The sequence below is a fragment of the Meles meles genome, chromosome 1, assembly GCF_922984935.1.
Source record: "Meles meles chromosome 1, mMelMel3.1 paternal haplotype, whole genome shotgun sequence".
NCBI classification, from domain to species: Eukaryota; Metazoa; Chordata; class Mammalia; order Carnivora; family Mustelidae; genus Meles; species Meles meles.
This window is the reverse complement of record NC_060066.1, coordinates 129,720,770-129,735,329: the sequence shown is the minus strand read 5'-3', so window position 1 is coordinate 129,735,329 and position 14,560 is coordinate 129,720,770. Positions and strand designations below refer to the sequence as shown.

The 14,560-nt window shown below is 41.6% G+C and overlaps 1 protein-coding gene across 1 annotated transcript; it reads right to left on the bottom strand.

Moving 5' to 3' along the window:
• Positions 1-6,481: 6,481 nt before the first annotated feature.
• LOC123951494 (heterogeneous nuclear ribonucleoprotein A1-like) lies at positions 6,482-7,479 on the bottom strand. Its single transcript, XM_046020250.1, has one exon. It carries the CDS (start codon positions 7,439-7,441, stop codon positions 6,482-6,484), a length of 960 nt encoding a protein of 319 aa, XP_045876206.1. The 5' UTR covers positions 7,442-7,479.
• Positions 7,480-14,560: the final 7,081 nt, after the last annotated feature.

Below are 14,560 nucleotides of genomic sequence, written 5' to 3'. Positions count from 1 at the left end.
AAAGCAATTATTTTCAGTATCTCTACTTTGCAATTACCTTAAAATTTGAAAATGGATAATTAGTTCCTAATTCTTTAGTCAATAAAAACAAACAAACAAACAAACAAAAAACCCCAAACCCCCAAACCCTCAGCCTTCCAGCTAGGCTGAGCCTGGCAGTGTTATTTTGAACCTTTCCAAATACTTCAGTTAACCTGTTGTATGCCAGTAACTTAGCTCAGAAAGGTATCTTGTAATACTATTAAAATACTTGATACTTTTTTTGGCCTCAATGCACATATACTCCAAGAAACCAGACCGATTCAGTGGGGGTATGCGTGCATTTGATGTTTATAGGAGAACAATCTTTTCTTTCCCCTCTTTACCTAACTCTTAAGTAGATTTACAACCCCAAAAATCCACAATTATGATTTTATGGAGGGAGGATGCCTGGGTTCTTGGAAGCCTCAATAGTAACTTTTACAGAGTGTTTAACTCAAGGAGGACGGCATGTGTGAACTCATGCTTCCTACTCAGGTGCTTTAAACCACAGTAATTTGTGGATTTTTATTTTATTTTATTTTATTTATTTTTTAAAGATTTTATTTATTTATTTGACAGGGAGAGAGACAGCAAGAGAGGGAACACAAGCAGGGGGAGTGGGAGAGGGAGAAGTAGGCTTCCTGCTGAGCAGGGAACCAAAAGCAGATGCTTAACCGACTGAGCCACCCAGGCATCCCTAATTTGTTGATTTTTGACTGAGGATTGTTAGAGCAAAAACAAAATTAGTATCTTTGTAATAACAGGCTGTATCAAATTTAAGGTGATTTTGTGAAAAGTTCACTGTCAAATAAGAGTGATCAAATAAAAATCAACCAATGAAATAAAAACACTTTCTAGAATGTTCTTTGCTTAGAATTTTGTTAACAGAGGGAGTCTTGGCTGTAAGGACCTATTTAGAAACTGTCCTTGCTCCCCTTCCCCCAGGGGATTTATTTGGAGACAAGTCCCGGAAACCAGCTCCAGGTAACAGCCCAGATACAAGGGTGGGTCAGGCCAGGTGGAGACATCCGATCAGTGGGGGGGTTGCATACTGTCTCCCTGGTTACCAAGGAGTAGGGACCCCCGCCCTCTGGGAGCCTTTTTGGCGCCAATCCTAATCAAGGTGTAATAGGCTGGTTCTAATGTCTACTACTAGGGTAAATTGTAATTCAGTTGGTCACCTAGCATCACTGTGGAGTTTCCTGTGTGTGTTAAAATCTCATTGGTCACCTGTGCGTGGCCAGGCCTGACCGCATGGCCTTTGCCCTTAAAAGCTAGTCTGTGAAACAGAGAAGGGTCGCCCTCTCTTGTAAAGAGGTGTGGCCCTGAACGTTCGGTTAGATTCTTGATGCTTGGCGCGAAATAAAGCTTTGCTTGACCTTCGCTTTGATCAGTCTCGCTCCTTTAATCACGGACCCACTATTGGGGTACCCATTATTTGGGCATAACATTGGCATATTGTAAAATAAACATCTCAGAAATATTGAGTTTAGATTAACAAAGACCAGCAGTAACATTGCGTTCAGAGCTTAAAATCCCTAAACAAAAAATGGTACAGTTCGTTTGGAAGAAAATGCATCACTGCTGTGACATTAATTACGAATGTCCAAGTTCCAATTTTTAGTATATGTGCCGCCTGTCAGTACAAGCCCCTAATTTCCCAGTTGCTTTATGTGGCACTAATAATTTCTGACTTGAAATATGTTTGTGTGATTTTTATCTCTAAGCACATAATCATTTGCGTGTGCTTTACTGTGCACATACTGATTAAACAAATTTTACTTTTCCTCTCTATCTCTTTCTCCCTTCTTTGCTGACTTTCCTTCTTATTCCATCCCTTGTGCCCCCTCACTCATTTGTTCTTTGGGTTCCATAACTAAATAAAATCTCAACTAGCTAATAACTTCGTATTTCCAGTAGAAACTTAGTCTTCAATAAAGTTGGTGGAGAAGGGTGTCTGGGTGGTTTAGTTGGTTAAGCATCTGCCTTTGGCTTGGTTCATGATCCCAGGGTCCTGGGATTGAGTTCTGCATTTGGGCTCCCTGCTCAGCGGGGAGTCTGCTTCTTCTTTTGCCTGCTCCTCACCCTGCTTGTGCTCTCTTTCTCTCTCTCTCTGTGACAAGTAAATAAATAGAATCTTAAAAAAAAAAAAGTTGGTAGAGGAATGCAGGAAAGAATGGCAACCAGGCACCTGCCTCCTCCTACTTCCCAGGACCACAGGCAGCCTGGGAAGGGAGACTACCCCAGGAATAGCTTATCTTGTACTTGCCCATCCTGGTGAGAAGGAAACTGGGTCTGGATTTGATTTTTTTTAAAACTTCTCTTTTCTGTATCTCATTTATGAGGCAGCCATCTCACAGGCTTTACATACATATGCGGAGCAAAACCTTGTAGTGCCCTAGTTTATGGAAGAACTTTGGGTTTGCCCTTTTTCATTAATAAGACTGCATCTAAAATTTGGAACTGAAAACATTCAATATGTTATAAGATGTTATAAGAAGTGACTTCTGCTGACAGGGTGATTTCTTCTTGGTGTTTACTAGGACTCACTTAGTGAATACTAATGTTAAGTTGGAAATGTGAATCACATAAGTAAAGCATAGTCTTTTGCTTTTTTTTTAAAGTGGAAGAAGGATAATCAGTTTTATTTGATTGGTGATGCAGTCTTCACACTGTTGTTGAGTCTTAATTTATATTTAATTATGATCTTAAAGAAAGAAATAAAAAAAAGAATTTAGAAAGCTTTTTATTGATTATTGCAGAAAGGTCAATTTGTATCAGAAATGGGCTTGCTTTGACATTCAAGTACTTTGTAATCATTTATCTTCTTGTAATTTAAATATACTATATTAGAGGGGCATCTGGGTGGTTCAGTGGGTTAAAGCCTCTGCCTTCGGCTTGGGTCATGATCCCAGGGTTCTGGGATCCAGCTCCACATCGGGATCTCTGCTCAGCAGGGAGCCTGCTTCCTCCTCTCTCTCCCTGCCTGCCTCTCTGAGTACTTGTAATCTCTGTCTATCAAATGAATAAATAAAAATCTTTAAAAAAATATACTATATTAGAGACAGAGGATATGTGTAGTAAATTCAGATTTGAAAAGAACTAGCACAATTAATGAAATATGCAAAAGAAACAGGTACAATAAAAGAAGTTATACACCCAAATGGAAACCTGACAGTGAATTATCCAGTACCCAGAAGATCCTTCAAAACTGTAAATATGATTTCCTTCACTGAAGAAACTTCTTGGACAAATTGATGACAACCATGTGTCAAAGTTTAATTTCAAACTTGCCATAAGGGAAGAGGTTTCTGAAAAAACCAATTCAAAGATTCTCTCTTGGTAGGGATATTTTATATGAATGCTTAATTGAAGACTATAAGACTCAGGCTTCTGACAAGACCTGTCTGTCAGGAAGGTGGGTGATGCCTTTTCCAGAAGGAATTCTTAATTTCAATAAAGTCTACCAGAAAACTGTTAAAGCATTTTTATTAGGGGTGGCATATATATCCCAGAAAGGGTTGTATGTTATATGTCATAAAATTCATGTTTGGTACAATTTTCTTTCTTATGTCAGTTCCCTTTCTGTAACCCTCAAATTGTTTCCCACACTATTTGCAATAAAATCCAGATCCACCAAGAACTCACACCTTGCCAATGTCATTTCCTATTACTCGACTTCTTCCTCTGTGCTCCTTGAATATGCCAGTCATTCTCCAGCCTCAGGTCTGCGTCCTGACTATTCCCTCTGTCTGGAATGTGTGTATCCAACACAACCACACAGCTTGCCCTCATTTTATTCATGTCTCTGTTGCAATGTGCCCTCACCTAGAGTGACAGCCCTCCTCGCTCTATACACCCGATGTCACCCTACTCTCCTGGTCTGTTTAGATTCTAAATACCACTATCAGGCATTACAAGCTCTATTTACTGTTTATTGTCCACCTTCCCCAATTCCCACCAGAGCATGAAAAAACTCCATGAGGACGGGACTTTTTTGCGTTAATATATTCCTGGGGTCTGATGCATAGTACCTTTTATGGGCTAAATTGTGCCCCCCAGAATGCATAGGTTGAAATCTTAACCCCAGGTACCACAGAATATGACTATATGGGTCTTTACAGAGGTCATCAAGTTAAAACTGGTCATTGGGATGGGCCCTTATCCTGTATGACTGGTGTCCTTACGAGAGGAGATATCTAGACACAGATACATATAGAGGAAAGATGATGTGAAGACAGAGGGGGAAGATAGCCATGCCCAGGCCAAGGAGAGAGGCCTGGAGCACATCCCTAGTTCACAGCCCTCAGAAGGAATTAACCCCACCAACAGCTTGATCTCGGACATGCAGCCTCCAGAACTCTGACAAGATAAATTTCTGTTGTTCAAGCCACCTGGTCTGTGGTACTTGAACGGCAGCTTTAGCAAATGAACACAGTACATATGCTTGATAAGTATTTGCTAAATAAATAAAACAAATGGTTTGGAACATTTTTAAAAGTAGCGATATTGTTGAACACTTATCCAGAGAGGGAGCACAGATGATGATCTCAATAGAAAGTTAAAGTTGGCCTGGAAACAGGGTATTGACTTGCTGGAGGGTAAGAACTCTTCATTCTCATCTAGCTAGAGAGAGCTCTAATCTGACAAGAACAGAGCACCCAAAACATTGATGTCTTGAAGGTAACTTCATCTCTCAGAGGTTTGAGAGTACAATGGACTGCTTGCTACTTGGGGCTTAACCATCACCAACAATGAAGATAACATCAGGGTAAATGATGGTAATCTGAATGTAAAAGGAAATGACTGTGTCATCTTGGAGTGTGTGGCGTCAAGGATGCAGGTTATTGTCACCTGGGGAAATCAGACTGAAAACGGAGAAGGGAAAAGCTAGGTATTAATTCCATTATTAAAAACACTGCCTGGAAGAAGCAGAGGTGAGTCTAAAAAAACGTAACTCCAACATTGCAATGACAACTAACTTCAATGAGGAGTGCACAGGAGCTCAGATAAAGGATCCAAAGGCAGCATATTCACAAAACACAGAGGGAGGCCACGAACATGGCCAAGAACAAATACAGAAGAGTGGCATAAATCAATAAGACCAGTGTTAGGAATCCTGCAGACAAGAATGCCCCAAGACTCCAACATGCTAAGGACAGCAACATTTCAATTTTGATTTAACTTGTTGGAAACCCCCAAACAAGGAATATTTCTGAAATGCCTAAGACCTGCTGCTTGAAACTGATGGTGTAATGCTAACTGCCAATGACAAAGAGAAAACAAAATTGCTGGAGTCTGATTTTATTTGCATACTCTTCATCCGCAAAAAATGATTTCAAAATTGGAAAGCCCAAGCGAGTGACATTAAGAAGGAATTACAAGTCATCCTAGGTCAGGATAGTAAATGAAGTAGTTGTTTTTTTTGTTTTTTTTTTGTTTTTTTTTTTAAAGATTTTATTTATTGACTTGACAGACAAAGATCACAAGTAGGCAGAGAGGCAGGCAGAGAGAGAGAGAGGGAAGCAGACTCCCTGCTGAGCAGAGAGCCCGATGTGGGACTCGATCCCAGGATCCCGAGATCATGACCTGAGCCGAAGGCAGCGGCTTAACCCACCGAGCCACCCAGGTGCCCCCGAAGTAGTTGTTTTTAATGAAGTCAAATCCCAGACCCAGATGAACACTATCGCAGAGCCGTGAGAAAACGTGTAGGTGTGATGCTAGACCGTCCTCATTCCTTGCTTTTGAGGAGTGACAGTGACTAACAAAATGAAAATATTTAGAGGTGCACAATGTTGCATCCATTTTCCAAAAGGGGAGAAGATAATTTCTAAAAACATGCATGATGGAGCTGACCATTGATTTTTATTAGTAAACAGAATATTAGGCAGATGGTTTGTAGACACTTCAAGAAGAAAGTAGCAGTTATTAGTGGTCATCCGTCATCACTACCCTCCGTGACACACATTGTCTTGATGTCCATGGTGCTTAAAATAATTCGTGCCAAATCAAGCCCATTTGTTTTTGGAAGCTACCAACTGGTGGGTCAGGGGAGCATCTGAGACATACTTGATCTTTTTTTTTTTTTTTTAAGATGATTTACTTATTTTATTTTATTTTAAAAGACACATTTATTCAGCGTCATGATCAGACTATTACATTTAGCAATCAACAGCATGGGTGCAAAAAAAAAAAATCTACATTAAAACCCTTTGTTGGAATGCTTTCCACTTTCCACAGGACAGAAACTAAAATAACCTATTATACAATTAGTCACAAATACAGTCCTCGAGTTTTTTTTGCCCATACACATGAGTATTGTCTAAAACATGTCTTCTTTGTAGCAGCTAGGCCCTGCCACCGCTGTGCTTGGCTGAGTTCACAAATCTGTTGTAACCTGTAGCTTCCCTGTCACTTCTCTGGCTCTCCTCTCCTGCTAAGCTTTGTTTCCTGGCAGGAATTAAAACCTTCTGCCACTGCCATAACTGCTGCTGCTGCTGGAACCACCATAGCCACCTTGGTTTCGTGGTTTGGCGAAGTATTGGCCTCCACCACCATAAGGGCCAGAGCTTCTGCCTCCAAAATTGCCTCCTTTCATGGGTCCAAAATTTGAGGATTGATTGTTGTAATTGCCAAAATCATAGCTTCCGCCACCTCCAAAGTTGCTTCCATCATTACCAAATCTGTTATAGCCATCCCCACTGCCACCATATCCACTGCCACCTCGACTGCCACCAAAGCCACCTTGACCACTGAAGTTTCCTCCGCGACCAAAGTTGTCATTCCCACCAAAACCACCTCCATGACCACCACCAAAGTTTCCAGAACCACTTCGACCTCTTTGGCTGGATGAAGCACTAGCCATCTCTTGCTTAGAGAGCACTTTCCTTACTTCACAGTTGTGGCCATTCACAGTATGGTATTTTTGAACGACAATCTTGTCTACAGAATCATGGTCATCAAATGTTACAAAAGCAAAACCCCTCTTTTTGCCACTGCCTCGGTCAGTCATGATCTCAATCACTTCGATTTTCCCGTACTGTTCGAAATAATCTCTTAGATGATGTTCTTCAGTGTCTTCTTTAATGCCACCAACAAAAATCTTTTTCACAGTTAAGTGGGCACCAGGTCTTTGAGAATCCTCTCTTGAGACAGCCCTCTTTGGTTCCACAACTCTTCCATCCACCTTGTGTGGCCTTGCATTCATGGCTGCATCCACCTCCTCCACAGTGGCATCTGTGACAAACCCAAAGCCTCTGGAGCGCTTGGTGTTTGGATCTCTCATGACCACACAGTCCGTAAGCGTTCCCCATTGCTCAAAATGGTTCCTCAGACTCTCATTGGTTGTTTCAAAGCTCAGACCTCCGATGAAGAGCTTCCGCAGCTGTTCAGGCTCTTTGGGAGACTCTGACTTAGACATGACGGCGGTGGGAGGGGAGACTTCAACGATGCTTACTCGGCGGCATCCGCGGGCAAAAAGGAGTAATCTAACGAACGTATCTCAAGATGATTTACTTATTTATTTGACAGACAGAGATCACAAGTAGGTAGAGAGGCAGGCAGAGAGAGAGGAGGAAGCAGCCTCCCTGCTGAGCAGAGAGCCCCATGTGGGGCTCAATCCCAGAGCCTGAGATCATGACCTGAGCCGAAGGCAGAGGCTTAACCCACTGAGCCACCCAGATGCCCTGCCATACTTGATCTTGATTTTATTAAGGTAATCTGTATCTGAGGACACCCGTTTTTAACTGCCTGCTGGTAAGTCATTTCGTCAACCACAGCATGACAATCTTCTTCCATAGCTTTTCCTCTTTAGGGCTAGGTTAGAGGGACCACCAGTCTTCTAAGATAGCATTGTCTTAGTAATCCTTGATGCTTTGCTCCTCTTTCTCCCCTGGGCTGTTGGGCCAACATCTTACCTTTCTCTCACTGCTCTGGATTGTACTCCATGCTGCTGCCAGAGTTATTAGAAGATGGAACTGATTATGCTTAGAACTTTGCTGGCTCTTTGATATCCACAGGATAAAGACCCAGCACTGATCCAAAAGTGTAGTCTACTCCTGGTTTTGACAGTAAAACGATTCCTTTCCAAAGCACTGCGTACCGTCTTTCATTTTGCTGCAGTGAACTTTTCCTTACCGTTATTTCCATATGCCATACTTCTAATGCCTGCCCTTCGCAAATATTATTCTTTCTGGTTACTGTGTCTGATTTCCTTTTGTGCCGGGCAAACTCCTACTCATACTTCAACGCCAAGCTGGTGTCACCTGTGTGAAGTTGTCTCTGAGTCTTCAGGCATGGTAAGCCATGTTCTTTTTTATATTCCCCCCACAGCTTATTCATATTTTTGTTACTGAACTTTTCAAGTGGTATAGGAGTTATTCTTCTACTCCTCTCCAGCCACTCACTGGATCTTCCAGAGCTGCTATTTGTCAAATGCATTTTACTCTTTCCCTCTGTTAACATGTTGCATACGTATGCTCAATTAATGTTAAAAAGCCAGACGAGGGGCGCCTGGGTGGCTCAGTGGTTTAAGCCTCTGCCTTCGGCTCAGGTCATGATCTCAGGGTCCTGGGATCAAGCCCCGTATCGGGCTCTCTGCTCAGTGGGGAGCCTGTTTCTCCCTCTCTCTCTGCCTGCCTCTCTGCCTGCTTGTGACCTCTCTCTCTGTCGAATAAATAAATAAAATATTAAAAAAAAAAGCCAGACGAAACAAAACTAAAAGAGGGAATGATTCTTTTTACTGGTGAGATGGAGAATTTTGGACCCACAGCTGGCTGAACAGTGATATCCAAAGAGTGGCGTAATGGATGGTTGCGACCTTGCTGCCTGCATTCTTTCACATAGTTTCTTTTCTACCTACAGATTTCCATTTATCTTCATTCATTCTTTCCAAGTCTTCTCAAATCAAGATAAGAAGTATCCCACATCTCTTCACAGTTAGCCCTTGTACCTCTATTTTCAATCTGTATCCTTCGATTTGTTATGGACACTTACATATAGATGTACTGTTTTCTTTGTCCCCCTCCCTAATCCCCACGTGAATCATTCACAGGTTAGACTGGAGAAAAGACTTTCCTCTGTGTTAAGGTGATGAAAGGGATCCTTGCAACATTACCGGAGGGCAAAAGGTGATATATACCAATTAAATCATGTAAGAGTAACATGATTTCTTATAAGAAAAACTAGTGAGAACTTGTTTGTTCAGGACAGTTGACTTTTATAGTGTAGGCTATATTGTTTTTCTTTCTTTTTTTTTTTTAAAGATTTATTTATTTGACAGATAGAGATTACAAGTAGGCAGAGAGGCAGGCAGAGAGAGAGAGAGGAGGAAGCAGGCTCCCAGCCAAGCAGAGAGCCCGATGCGGGGCTCGATCCCAGGACCCTGGGATCATGACCTGAGCCGAAGGCAGAGGTTTTAACCCACTGAGCCACCCAGGCGCCCCTGTTTTTCTTATTATTAAGCTATTTAGAAAGAAACTGCAACGTCTAGTCCACCTTAGGACATCCCTCTTTTTACTCTGAAGCACTAGAAATGGGGATATAAGAGAATGGTTGTGTGTTTTTTTTTTAAGATTTTATTTATTTATTTGAGAGTGAGAGAGCAAGAGCAGGGAGAGAAGCAGAGAGAGAAGCAGATTCCCCACTGAGCAGGGAGCCTCATCCCAGGACTCCAGGATCATGGCCTGAGTTGAAGGCAGATGCTTAACCCACTGAGCTGCCTAGGTGCCCTGGTTGTATTTTCATAACCCATGCTAGAGTGGGCTTAGTGTGTTTGCTGGGAGGAAATAGAGCAGTGTTGAAATAGGAAGACAAGAGGAAATCCTGAGGGACTCTGAGTTAAAGAGGGCCAAGAGAGCAGATGTGAGGAGAAAGGGTGCTATGTGGAGAGAAAGGAGGAGGTCGAGCAGAAGTCTAAGCTGGCCTAGCCAATGTTGAGCAGGGACTTCTTGAGAGTTTGCATTGATGCACTTGTTCTTTCATGTTATGATGAGATAACTAGCTGGATTAGGGGTGCAATAACCAATGCCCAACATGTATAACCTAAAACTTGCTGTTCTAACCATTTGTATGTGTCCAGTTTAGTGGCATTGATTACATTTACAATGTTGTGCAATCATTACTATTTTGAAAGCTTTTCCAACACCCCAGACAGAATCTTTCTCTCTCTCTCTCTTTTTTTTAAAGATTGTATTTATTTATTTGAGAGAGAGAGACAGAGAGAGAGCAACCAAGCAGAACTAGGGGGAGCCGCAGAGGGAGAGAGAGAAGCAGGCTTCCCCCTGAGTAGGGAGCCCAACTCAGGGCTGGATCCCAGAACCCTGGGATCATGACCTGAGATGCAGGCAGATACTTAACCAGCTATGCCACCCAGACGCTCCCTCACCCCAGACAAAAATCTCTGAAGCAACTACTCCCTATTCCCTTTTCAGCCCCTGGTAACTTCTAAATCTCCTTTCTGTCTCTATGAATTTGCCCATATTAAGGACTTCATGTACGTGGAATCTCAGAGTGATTTTATCCTCTTGTCTTTGGCTAATTTCATGAGCATGTTTTCAAGGCTCATCCATGCTGTACCACATGTCGGAGCTTCCTTCTTTCTGAAGGCTGAATAAGATTCTCTGTCCATTCAACTGTTGACCAATGGCCAACTTTTTAAGCCCTACGAATTTGCATTTTATTACTGGAATCTTTGAGAAAAAAAATCTCTTTGAGCTTTTTGGGTAGATACTGTATTTGTGTTTTCTCAATAGTGAGAGAGGGAAATATAAGATGTTCTCTGTCCCCTGCCCATTTGAGGGTCACAGAATGATCCCTGTCTTCCCACTCTTCTTTCCTAACAGGTTTTAATGTCTCTTGATTCTGCTTCAATCCCTGCACGTAACCCGCTCTTACTATCCATCTGTGGCTCTACATCTGTCTTTATCACAGTGCTATGCTGAGTCATTTACCTGAGGTAACTGACTTCTTAATCACCCTGACAGAGGAGTGAGTCTCCTACACAGGGCAACCTCATTCCTAAAGGACAGAGCCATGTCTCAACCTTGGATCTGCCAGGTTCTAGGGAATGAGCCCTGCCCCACTGGCTCTCTTTAGCCTCCCCTTCATATCCTGGTGCATTCCCTTTGCCAACCCACCTTTCAGCCTCCTTATCCTGTTTTCTGTGATTCTAGCTCTTTTCTCTTTTCACAGCCAAACTTCTTGAAAACATAGTTCTTGAATATTTTCTCAGTATTCACTCACCTTGTCATTTCTTTAAATTTGCTCTTTGTTCCATCACCCTACTTAAAGAACTGTCTTGAAGGTCATTAACAAAAACAGTGATCCTTCTAATGACATTTTCTTGACCTCCATCCTTCTCATTCTGTCTAGAGCATGAGACACAATTTACACCAAAACTTAGAAATTTTCTCCTTCTCTGTTATCTATATATTGCAGGCCTTACCAAGCCTATGATCACAAAAAATCATCTTTTATATTCAGATTATCATGGCTTGCCTGAAGAGATTCTAGTGTTTCACCGAGTTTTCTTTCTAAACACCTTTAGAGGTTTCCAGCAAATTCTTTCACATTTCATAGATTTTACTCTGATCGTCACAAGTCACATTAGCTGACCAACCCAGATGACACAGCTGTGACATTTTTCAGCATGTGCCTCTTTGTCATTTCAGGTTGGGTTGCCCTAGGTTTCTGCCCTTCTCCATATCTTATCTTCTTTTTATATTGATGCCTCCATAGGTAGTAACCTTAGTCACTGATGTCCTCTGCTAGTGACTTCCTTTACTTAGCCTTGGAGAGGGGACTCTCTTCCTTTAACTGCTCTCCCTCCCACACATGGTACAGATCCTCCAATTACTTTTTAAAAAAATTATTCTTGTGGCCTAAATGCAGGTCTAAGCCTGACCTCAGAAAACCTTACTGGCTGCCACCTGGGAAATCCCTTGCCCCATAATGAGTGCTTCTCTAGAGGTTCATGCTTTCTTTCCTCCCTTTAAAAAATTTATTTTATTTTTTAAAAATTATTTATTTATTTTAGAGAGAGTATGCACAGGAGAGGGGCAGAGGGAGAGAGAGAGAGAGAGAGAATCTCAAGCAGGCTCCCCACTAAACGTGAATGCCAATATGGGGCTCCATCTTACAACCTTGAGATCATGACCTGAGCCCAAACCAAGAGTTAGATGTTTCACCAACTGAGCCACCCAAGTCCCTCTAAAAAATTGATTTAAAAAACTTCATCTTCCACATTTTGTAACATTTCTGCTTTTTATTCTCTAAAAGCAAGTTCCTTTACCTAACTCCTCTTACCTCTATATCTTTTTGCACGTCTTTCTCAATACTTCAAATAGAACTTCTGCGCAGCTAATAAGATATGTCCACATTTTCTCCTTGAACTCCAGATACACATTTCTGGATGTTTACTTGAAACCACCACTGAAATGTTTCACAGACACCTTCAAAGCAATGCTTCCTTCAGGCATAGAGAAGTGTTGCAAAATTGTATACTCTGGGGTTTTCAAAACTAGGTTGCAGGAAAAAATATATATAAATATAAATTTTGCAAATTTATTGCGAGACCCAAACTGATGAGAACCTCTTGCCTTCCACCATACTTTGTACTCTTGACTGATTCGGGGACTTTTTATACCTTGGCCTTGCACATGGCTGAGTGCCTAGGTGCAGGCTGTGACCATTATTCCCTGCTGATTTGCTCTTTCTGCCTTTGTCGCAAACTCCCAGGGACTGTGGACTTTCATACTACACATACCACTCCTGAAAGCATCCAGGCAAAGATGGGATAGTGTTAGTCAAGATTACTGTACAGGGAATTCTTACATTAAGTGGAAAGTTTTACTAAATCACCTTTAAGATTCTCACTAGCTCTAAGAGCTGGTGCTTTTATAGGATGAAATGTTTAATGTTTTCTTATATGGCTATATTCCCTTGATTTAGCTGAAAGTCTTTGTCATTTATATATGTGTTTTTAGGCTGATGTTAAATTTTCTGTATAGATTTGTTTGAAATAAGTGGGTCATTACTTGCAGCTTGGACGGTTTTTGGCTTATGTGGCTTATTCTGACTTTGATTATTTGTTTTGGCAGAGAAAAACTCCCTGATTAGCACTATGGCAGAACCTTGGTTTTCTTGCAAGTTGTTCTCTTTCCTCCAGAGCAATAGCATTTTCAGCTGGATGCATAGCAGCCTTTCTGACCTTCTAACCTCCTTGGGGTTGGGTAGGACTGAGTTTTAAATATGAGAAATATGATTTGCAAAACTTCCATATGTCCTTAAGGGGTTATGGCTGACTTTTCCCTTTCTCTGATGGCTGCAATGCAGATGTGGTAGCAAAACATCTGGGACTATAAAGGTAAATGCAGTACTCTAGGGATGGATGAATGACCGTGTAGGAGGAGCTCCTACCACGAGAGCCCAGTTGGTAAGAGGAAAAACTTTAATGTTGGTTAAGCACTGTTATTTTTTTAAAAATTTATTTAATTGAGAGAGAGAGAGAGGGAGAGAGCAAAAGCAGGGGGAGGGGCAGAGGAGGAAGCAGGCTCCTCACTGAGCCGGGAGCCCAATGTGGGGCTCTCCATCCCAGGGCCCTGGGATCATGACCTGAGCCGAAGGCAGACGCTTAACTGACTGAGCCACCCAGGTGTCCCAAGCACTTTTTTTTATTATTATTTAAGATTTTATTTATTTATTTGACAGAGAGAGAGAGATCACAAGTAGGCACAGACAGGCGGCGGAGGGGGGCAGGGAAGCAGGCTCCCTGTCAAGCAGAGAGCACGATTTGGCCTCGATCCCAGGACCCCAAGACCATAACCCGAGTCGAAGGCAGAGGCTCAACCCACTGAGCCACCCAGGCGCCCCCCCCCAAGCACTTTTATTTTGAATATTCATCTTATCAATCAATTAAAATCATATCTTAGGAGAATACAACAGGTTTGTCTTTTAATCTTTTTAATTATCCTATTGTTAAAAACCTTATCTTCTGTGATTCATTTTGGTAATTGCTCTTTATATATATAAACAAACAGAGCTGTATATTGAAAGTAGATTATCTTGATGGGTCCTGAAGACTGGAAAAAGATTTTAGAATACAGAAGAGGAGTTTGTGGAAGAGAAAAGAAATGGGAGTGAGCATTTATTTGGCATCATTATACACAAAGTACTGTGTCATGTGCTTTGCATATGACACCTCATTTACTGCCTGAGTTAAGATCTGTTACCCCCATTTTATTTATTTTTATTTTATTTATTTATTGCTTGTGCTCTCTTCTAGGATTTTTATGGTTTCAGGACTCACATTTAGGTCTTTCATCCATTTTGAGTTAGTTTTTATGTATGGTTTAAGAAAGTGGCCCACTTTCATTCTTTTGCTTGTAACTGTCTGGTTTTCCCAACACCACTTATTGAAGAGACTGTCTTTTCACTATTGCATATTCTTTCCTGCTTTGTCAAAGATTAATTGACCACCTAATTGTGAGTTATTTCTGGGTTTTCTGTTCTGTTCTTTGATCTATGTGTCTATATTTGTGCT